At 38.7% G+C, this 10,150-nt stretch overlaps 1 protein-coding gene across 4 annotated transcripts in view; it reads right to left on the bottom strand.

The window, feature by feature from the left end:
- Positions 1 to 10,054, bottom strand: part of STXBP4 (syntaxin binding protein 4) — a 66,598-nt gene extending 56,544 nt beyond the window's left edge. For 2 of the 4 annotated variants that reach the window (XR_015807752.1, XM_014878231.2), the window contains exons 1-3: positions 4,463 to 4,530; positions 985 to 1,058; positions 713 to 808 (exon numbers count right to left, since the gene is read on the bottom strand). Coding sequence is in view for 3 of the 4 variants with exons in the window: in XM_014878231.2 (XP_014733717.2) it covers positions 713 to 808; positions 985 to 1,058; positions 4,463 to 4,530 (238 nt within the window). In the remaining variant the exon portion in view is untranslated. Of the gene's footprint in view, positions 1 to 712; positions 809 to 984; positions 1,059 to 4,462; positions 4,531 to 8,257; positions 8,309 to 9,976 lie in introns of those variants that run through there. The other 2 variants (XM_088176388.1, XM_088176389.1) reach the window with 2 other exon arrangements.
- Positions 10,055 to 10,150: the final 96 nt, after the last annotated feature.

The following is a 10,150-nucleotide window of genomic DNA, read 5'->3' on the forward strand; positions in this document are numbered from 1 at the left end:
AATTTTTATTTGAATCTTGCTCTTAACATTATTGTAAGTTACCATGTGTAGATACATTGATGTTTTAGACATTAATCAAGTCAGCTAAAATATTTTTAGAACCCATTCTAATTTTATTTCTAATTTAATTTCTAATTTATTCTAATTCTATCTCCTGAAAATCTCAAGTTTAGGAACTTGAAGTTGATTTAGATTAGTTTAAATGATCAAAAGACAAGATGGAATCTCAAAAAAACCCATACAGAGACCTAGGATGGAAGTCTGTAGCTTAATTATTGCAAACTCTACTGAGTGTAATTTCTTCTTTCCACACTGATCTTAACCACCAGCACATCACCATTAAAAATCAATAATAAAAATTATCAGAACTAATTAAAACTACGAGTTCTATACAGGAAACCCCACTCTTATACCTTATAAATTAAAAGTGATTCAGCATCTCAACACTTACTCAATAGTGCTGAAAGATTGTCAGTTGCCTTCACCAGCCATATCGAGATTTGAACACACTTTCAAGACCTAAGTCTATTAAAATCTTTTCCCATGAAGGGTCCAAGTTTCATTTCTCGATCTTAAAGTAAGCCAAAACCTAATGGATCCTGGCTAAACCACACTATTTTAAATATCCTTACCCACAAAGTAAAATAAAGACTTCTTTTGACAGCTTTTTATATGCAGTGTGTTTGTATCCAAAAAAATTAACATTACTTACTATCTACAGCAGCAACTCCTCCAGGTAGAATTCTCTTTATGAAAATCCCATAATCTTCTGCTGTTTGTGCCCGATAACCTCCAATAATTTTAACTCCTGAATAAACAAAAAGACAAAAGTGAAAAATCGGTTATTCCATTTACTGTGCTAAATGTATTTGCAGCCAAATCCATGAAAGCCAAATGAACTTTCCTGATGCCAAGCATGAGCTAGCAAAGGCCACCAGGTGTTCTGAGGTTTGATTTCCCCAGAATAACAGAATTATTAGTTACCTAATCCATTCTGGCAATCAGAGAAAGAGATGCGGTGAACAGCTCGGTTAATTCCATGGGGGCCCATAATGGTCCTAAGGAACAAAACAAAGCCATTAAATCACACACATGTAGGTAGAACTGTGTTAACAGAAATGACAGTGACTGTGTTTTCAACTCAAATACAAACCCAAACCAGTCTTCTCAACTGACAACTTCATATTGTTTGATATCTCTGAGTTACCATCATCTTCCCAGCCAAAAATCAATCTAAGCATCACAAGGTACAATAAATATACAGAATTTACTTCCTTTTCCCCTAAAAGCATTTCAGGCTGAACTGTGAATCCCATTTTCTGTAATAAAAGGATTGTGATTAATTATAAACAGAATTCCACAAGCTGGTCCACCTTAACATTTAAGCAAGAAAAACATATCATAAAAATCAGTCTTCATCAGGTAATGAATATTTGAACAAAAGCACAGCTAAGCCAGTGCATAAAGTTATTTCCTATGATACCTAAAATATAATTTTGTGTCTATTTATGGACATAATATTTTCCCAAATCTCCTACTTTCTTCACTCAACATTGATTTCTTTCTCTGTTGTAAAAAAAGGTTTCTTTCCAAACTCTTTTGCCTGATCCTCTGTGGACCTTCCCATCCCAAGTGAAAATACCAGAATAGCACTTGGAATTGTCTAAAGGTGGAGGAATATTTTGAAGGCAGTTGGTCATGCAACAGCATTAAAATTAAAATATACAAAGTAAATACAAAGTAAAATTAGATTTTTGAAACCCCAATTTACAGTTTCATCCAACTCATGACCAGCACACTGCTCTAAGAATGCAGAATTTAAGAATGCAAATAAATCCAGATTATCATTGACCAGGTTTTATTTTCATTTAGACAAATTCTAAGCTGAATTATAGCTCCTCTGTCCTGTTACTCCACCATTTTGGGAGAAGACTCAGCAGGTATCTTCTAGAAAAAAGCAGAAGCACCACTGATTTTTTTCTGCTTTGACCTACATATTGCTCTACATTAGATAGAGAGTTGTATTTTCTAGAGGGTTCTAGTGAAATGGAACAACAAGAATTCATTAGCAGGGTGGGAAAGAAGATCAAAGTGGAGGACACAGTGACCCAAATCCTTCCACACAACCTAATCCAGGACACAGCCTGAAACTGGGTACATCTGCAAAAGCCAGAGTATATCATTAAAAGCTGCTGTGCCAAAAGGAAAAAGAGAAATCTAGAAAGTCCAAAGATTCTTAAAATTCTAGCACTAGCCAAGAGGTCCAGCTTCTAAAGAACATCTGCAGTTCTTTTGGTTTTGTAGAAGAAAACTGGATGAGATTTTTTTACCAAGGGATAAGCACTAGCTCTGAAAAGCCACAATTTCCCAGAACCTCGTATTTCCAAGTATTAGCAAAATTAGCCTTTGCTTTAGAAAGGCTGGCCACAAGAAGAGACCTAATAATTCTAATAACCTTTAGAAACAAAAAGTAAAACTATGCTTCAAGCACTCTATAATTTTCACTGTATTTTTTGAAACATTTTTTGTATTTTGTATTTTTTTGTATTTTTTGAAATATTTGTTTCACAGGCTAAAAAGAAATAACGAGACCCAGTGTAGCTGGTGTGTGTTTGACAGGACTGCACATGACCTTGCCATGATTTGTCAGAGCATAAAGTACCCTTGGTAAGGCTAAAAGTGAACCAAACTGCTTTTACTTAATCACAGTCTGAAAGGAAGAAAAATTCCCCAAACCTGATATTTCTTTAGGAATACCCTTGGGACAACTTCCTAGTCCATGACAAGAACAGAGTATTTTGCATTACTACCCAGTACTGTCACTGCAATTATCCCACAGATTTGTTTTGAGGCTGAAGGACAACATACTAGTCATGGTTTGTCCTGACTTGTCTCCATCTCTGAAATCTTAAACAAGGTACACTGATCTTGAAAATAGACAATTTTTCTATTTTTTCCCCTCTTGCATTTTGCTACTACAGCTATTGTTTTTGCTCTGCCATTCCCTCTCAGCAGTTTTCTTATAGCAGATTTTTTGGTTAAAATTAAAAAGCAAGAACAAAAGTTACTTCAACTTTGCACAAACTGACACAGAGGTTTTACTTTTGTGAAGTCTGAAAAGATCAAATCTCAGACTTTAAGTCTGAAGTTTAGAGTTTGCCAGAAATTGTAGAACCTCTTTATATACTAGCATATAAAACAATCATGAAATATTATCAAATCTGAGAATAGGACAATTAATAGGAAAGGATCTATATTTTCAGAAGTAACCAGCAATACATTCAAAAGAGAGATCTTAAGAAAACAAAAACGGACTCTGAGAAAGAGGATACAGAGAACACACAACTAATAATGCACAGTGGAGTGGAGTAAGATATCTCTGAAACACTGGAATTGTGATGCTGCCACCTACAATTAGAAAGAACTGACACTTTGGACAGACAACTTTTACAAACTCAGGTCTAAAGACTAAATCCCTCCTATACATGCAGTTTAAAATTACTTTGTCACATAAAAGTAAAGAAAGATTTTCAGATGCCCCAAATTTGTTTAGCATATCACATCTAGTTAACTTTCAGTGTTAGGTTTTTTTCCCCCATATAACTTAGATCTTCAAGTCAAGCTACTTTTGTCATAGTTCTAATAAAAACAGAGCTGTAACAATTTCACTGTAAAATTACTTGGATTCAGCATTCACCCAACATTTATTTTATGTCATCACTTTTAATATTCATGAAATGTTAGAATATTTCTCCCAGAGCATTAGAAACATGCTCAATTGGGTAAATATAGAAACAGACTCCTAAATCAGTTGGCAGTAGTAACAAAAAATAATTCAATGTTCTGTGCAGAAAAAGACTCAAATTAAATAATCAGATGTTGCTATTCATTTTTTGAGGTCAGGCAAAAGTACTTGTAAGCAAGGTTTTAGCACAGAGAGAATATGTGAGGCAAGAAATGAAATAAACAAGCAAAACTCACTAAAATCTACGCTGTAACTTTCTTACACTAAACACTAAACTCAACACTCCAGCTAAAGCCCTGGAATGCTAACAGACTAAGTGTGCAACATTTTGTGCAGATGCTCTAGTAAGGGCAATTAAAATGTACCTGCCTCTATTGCTTTTTAGCAGCATACACAAGGAAGTTCAACAACTTTGGGGTTTATTTCTTTAAGTACTTATCAGAACATACAGCTCCCGATATTCTTCTAATCTCTACTCCTGAGAAATTATTAGTCATTTATGTGCACAAACAAAATATTCACCTATGTTTATCTCTGGGAGAATAATACACTTTATTCACAAAACACGTATTACTTCACACACAAAAATCTAAATTATAAGCTCTGACTGTTGATGAAAAGAAGCTGAAAATGCCCACAGCTTTTAAATTATCTTTCCTGTATTTTGCCCAATTACAGACTAGAGCAATGCCCTCAGAACTGAATGGTTCAGCATACCAGTATAAGAGAGAGAGACCATCAAAACGCTCTGGTTCATCTTCAGCCCCTGGAGAAAGCAAGGACATCCTTCAGCACAGCAGGAAAAACAAGGACAACACAAGCAAAACACACTGAAGGTTTCCAGTTCACCCGGATAAAGGTTATGAGCGGGATGATTTCTGCCACCAACTAAAAAACCCAAACACAGAGCTCCAGCCGAGCGTCTCTGCCCACTTAATCTTCTCTGAAAGCCTCTGCGTCACATGCACTAATTCACCTAGAGAGGTAATGCTTACTTTTTGTCCCTCTGAAATGGCCATTTAGAGCAACTTTAAAGACTGATAAATGCAAAGGAGAAAATTTACTACACTGTAATTAAGCAATCCGGATCCGGCAGCCAAAGGCAAATGTGATGATTAAAAGAAACTTATTTCCTCCTGTTCTTCTAGTAATTTATTTACATGCTCCCTGCAAACAAGGTCAAAAAGCAGTAACTCATGACCTTTCTAAAGCAATCTTCCTAGCAGACTGGATTATGCACAGCCACACAAAAGGGAAAGCCAACAAAGCAGACTGAAAGTATTAATGAAATGAATGCTATTATGCTATTACCTTTCATTCTCAATCACTGTACTGGCTTTGTGCCATGATCTAACTTGGTTTTTAGACTTTCAAGATACAGCAGTCCAAAGTCAACACTGAACTTGGGTTATGTATTTTCTCTAGAAATGGAAGCTGACATGCTTTTCTGTGAAAGGAAATAAAACTGCCAAATCTGTGTCATTACAGTGAGAATTACCTAGCTGAAGAAGTCAAACCTATCACCCCTGTTCCCAGAGGTCAGACCCTGTGATAGGAGACTGGCTCTTGCAGAGAGATGCACATTTTCAGAAGTTCTGAGCATCAACACCAGTTTGGTTAATGAACATTTCCTTCCAGGCTTGCCTCACAAGTACCCCTACTACTCCCCCTCTCTCAAAAGAACATAACAAGGCTGCAGCTTGAAATGAAAGCCAACTACCCTGTGTTCACCGAGGGCTTTAAGTAGAAAGGTAAATCCTCTCTAGCCAGGAGCAACCTGTGATCAGACAGCATCTGTCAGGTCTGGAGGTGCAGCAGGAGGGCTTGGCTATGCCAGGAATGCAAATGCTAATCCCAAGCACCTTTTTTTTTTTTCCTTTTTAAAGCTGCAGTGACTGTGGTTTCATTAGCAGATAATCCTTCTGGGAAAAGGAAACCTTTGCTGAGAGAAAACGTGCTCAACAATGTTCAGATAGAGAGTGGTCAGTCCTGAGAGCCTGCAATGCACACACAGAAGGGGCAGAGTGACCCAGATCAGAGATGGAAATGGGAACACAAAGCAGTCTTCCTAGGTCCCAAATTGTGAAAAGCCCCACTGGCACAGTGATCACATCCAACCAGAGATTAAAATTTGCCCCTTTGTTGCTTTTTCTCAGTCAGCTCACTCTGCTGGTGTTACTGGCATTACAGAAAAGCCATTGATATTTTAAGCCTCATATCAATTAGATTTGCTCTAGGCAAGGTTACAGAAGATAAAATACCAATAGATTTTCTCCAACAAAACGACCTCTGTTCTTAACACCAGTGGAGCTCAATTTGTGATATCAATATCAGGAGCATTTGTCAAAATACATCACTCAAACCAACCAGTGTCACATTTTCTGCTATAGAAAGCCCCCAATTAACACATGGCTCAAAACTCTGCAATATCCTTGTTAAAAAGCAAGAAGTTATTTTTATTAAACCAGACAAGCCAAACTTCTGAACAATTTAAGCAGATATAAAGTAGTATTAGGCTTATTGCTCTCATTTTATTAGAGTTATTACGAGTAATACATCACTTGCTCAGAAAATTGCTCCTCCACCCCTTCTTCAAAGTAAACTGTGCTTTGTTCAGCTTCCTGGACCCACCCACTCCAAGGCTTCTACCCCTCTTTACCCTCGAATTCTGTTGCTGTGTTGCTTTTAATGAAGGACAGCATCATTGCTTCTCCTGCAAGTCCTCTGCCTTTCAAGAACGTGCTCAGAGGAACACAAGTTACTTTTTACTTGCAGAAAGATCTAGGAGAATTGTAACTCAAAACTCCATTAAATTTAGTATAAATAAGTAAGACTAAATTTTCAAGAGTTATCATTTGTTATTAAGCAGGATTCCTTCCCAAACAGCTGGAAAACTATTCCACTCTGGCAACATTTGCAATTACAGCTTGCCTTTCCCAAGGAAACTTTTACAGTGCTTTAGCAACTGAGATGGATTACAGGAAAATTTAGCAGATGACAAAAAGATCTGCAGAATCTTTGGAAGTTCAATTCAAAAGATCTTTTTTTGTTATAAAAAACCCAAAGTCCTATTACAAAAATCCTATACAAACCCATTATCCAACTGTAGCCTTTCAGCTTCACTAACTCAAAGTTCAGATTTTAAGGACAACAGGCAAAGGAATGCTGTACTATATAACATGGATGAGCACTCAATGTGATCCCTCCAAACCCACTCATCATTCAAAATACATTCTACTGATTAGGTTATAAAGATTAAAAGAAAACACATGTCATTATAGGGCAACTGTTAAGCCTGAAAAAAGCTTGGGCAACATTGTAATTGTGGAGAAGCATGAAGGGTTTGAGGCTAATCCCTGCACAGAGAAGAAAGGTATGATTAAAGTTTAGGTAAACCTCAGCTAACATATAACCAAGTCCATTCTTGGCAGCATTGATGCCACCTCCCATTAAAAGCAGAAGTACAGAAAATGACAGCCTGCCATCAGCCTGCAGCTGAAGTGCAGTTTTGGGTGCCTTTCCTGTTCATCTCTAATGTGAAAAACTGGAATAGAGTGAGAGAGGAATACTCATGTCAACTACTCATCTTTCACATGACTCTAGCAAGCCACAGCTCTCTGAAAGACATATCTTTGTGATCACATACTCTGAATTTCCATCACACAAGCAGAGTTTTGGCTTTCTCAGGACCCAGTAAAAAGCAAGTTAGCTTTTTTAATGTTTTGTGGTTTTGCTTTTCAAAACAATCCAGTTATTTATGAGGTAGCCTAATTCTAAATCGATGTCAAATTATTTTATTATTCTTCTGAATACTCTTTGCTGGATTCTATTGCACAAGTAGAGCAAACGTGGTAAGTCCAGCAAGAGCTGCCTGTGCCTGGTTTTAATTCTGGTTTTGATGACAGCATTGGCACAGTTATTTGGCAGTTTGGAAAGGGTATGGAGTTACACTTTTCAATCGTGACTGAATCCATGTCTGATGTGCAGAATCTGATCCAACTCTTAAGTGGATAAGATTATGTTTTATAGAATGAATATACATGGCATTGGTAAAAATAGGACAGTTCCTAGTACTACATATAAAATATTAAAGGTGTAGAGACAGAGTATTCTGAAAAAGTAATGCACTGTAATACAAAACCTCCAGTCTTATACTACTGCAGGTACCGCAGGTGTACAAAGAAGTGATCTGTATCACTTTATACTACATACAAATATGCTTTCAAAGTTCTGAAGCATTACATTAAGAAATCTCTATGCAAGGTTTTATCTGTGCAAAACTAGTCCTAACCAAGTGCTGATTAACTTCAAGAAAAGCTTAAGGGACAATTCCTCCCTAAATGTGTAAATTCTGTTATTGGTCTCCGCTTTTCTACATTACTGCAAACTGCTTCAATATCAAAGTTAATTTCCTCTGAGACTTCATCAAGATCCTACCAATGAAACTGCAAGAATTTTCATATTATAATCCAGTAATTGTATTTCTGCATCTAGGGAAAAAAAAGTACTTACTCCTTCTCTGTATTTGTGAGGGGATCTGTACTGGACATCTTCTTAGAAGCACTATTAAAATAAAAGTTCAAAATGGAGAGTTCTGACACACGAAGAACAGGCTCCTACCTAGGATCAAAACTGATAAAAAAAAGAGAAACCACTTTCTGAAATTTACATGGCCATGTTTATTTTCAGACATTGGAAACAACCTTATTTATTACTGATTACTTGAAATCAAACTGGAAGAAGACAACCCCCAGGACAAAACTGATACAATTCACTGCTGAAAACAATTAACAGCTTGGACTTTGCAATACCAAAACATTTCACATCCTACTTTTCTCTTACTTTATAAGGTAGGAATTAGGGTAAATCTGAATTCATTGTGATTTAAATCTTTAAATAAAGAAAAAGCAGATTACAATTCTAGGATGATGTAACGTAACTGCTGAAAGCAAAGACAATCTCTACTTTTTTTTTCCCATTGAAGGTTACTTGGGAAGGGAATGGTGTTTTGTGTGTCTTTTTTTCTCATGTTTTTCCAACTTACCCTCTGGTATTTAGTGTCCCTGTCATGTGAAGCATGTAGAACAGGACAAAACACACAAAATGGAATTACACACCCTAATGTAGCAAAAACCTCATAAAATTCACATTGTATTTTTATTACAACATATAACAGGTTGACAAGAAATACAACTCTGGATGCACTGAACTACAATAATTTCAAAAACTGCCACAAAAGTATTAATGCAAAAAATACATTTGTATCAGTAGTAGCAAATCTTCCTGACCTTGTGAGGTGCACGGCTGAACCCTCACACGCTACAACCCAGGGCAGGAATTATTTCCAAGACAAGAGGGTCAAGGAACTCTCCCAACACACAGGCAAAGAGGGACAGGGGCCTCTGGCACCAGTGTCACACCATAGACCCTGGCCGAGGTACAGCAGAATCCCCAGGTGCAGTGTCAGCCTCCACAAAAACACACCAATTCCTGCATGTCTGTATTTCTTGTGTGAAAAAGATGTTAAATCCACATGTGTTGGAATAACACAAATGCTCCTGCAGTGAACATTTTCAGGTTTTTCTCAGCATCAGTCATCTGAACACAGGGGAAATACCCCAGTACGGCTACACTGAGACTTTACCATTGTCTATTTCATCATGGAAAATCAAGCACTACCAGGAGCTTCCAGTCCTTGTGTGATTCACCTTACTGGAACCCACCACAGAAGAGAGGCACAGCTCTAAAGCACTAAATTTAAGTACTGCTACAGCAAATTTTATTACAGCGCATGGCACCAGCAGTGTGAAAAACTATTGTTTGTGAACTTGCCAGACTTTGCTGTTTGCTAACAGCGCTCGCTACCTTCGCAGCGTGCAGCTGTGCTTGAACAAAACCAACCCCCTAGAAATGAAAATAACGTGAAGCAAAGCACCATGGGGGGGAAAGGAACGAACAAACAACCGGTGTCAAATGTCCACAACAGAGGAGAAACTGCAGGCCTCGGAAGGACCACCCGGAGCAGCCCGGCACCCAGCGGGATAAGCAGATACCCGCGGGAGCCAGGACATCCCTCGGGCAGCCGGTACCCGGTGCAGTGTGCCGGCGGGACCCGGTGTGCCGGCGGGACCGCCACCCCTCCCGCTGACCCCGCTCCTCTGGGAGCCGCTCCCGCCCAGCACAGCCCGCTCAGAGCGGGGCCGGGGGCTGCTGCAGTTACCTCATACACACCCTGTGCCCGAGCCGTCCCAGCGCCGAGCGACGAGGGGACACCCAGGGCAGGATCCCCGCGCTCACCGCCCGCTCAGGGGGCGCGGCGGGCACGGATGCGATGGCGGCTCGGCCCGCCCCCGTCCAGTTACGGTCCCTCCCTGCTCCCGCCCCGTTCCTGCCCCGTTCCCCGCC

The sequence above is a fragment of the Sturnus vulgaris genome, chromosome 20, assembly GCF_052056855.1.
Source record: "Sturnus vulgaris isolate bStuVul1 chromosome 20, bStuVul1.hap1, whole genome shotgun sequence".
Lineage (NCBI taxonomy): Eukaryota > Metazoa > Chordata > Aves > Passeriformes > Sturnidae > Sturnus > Sturnus vulgaris.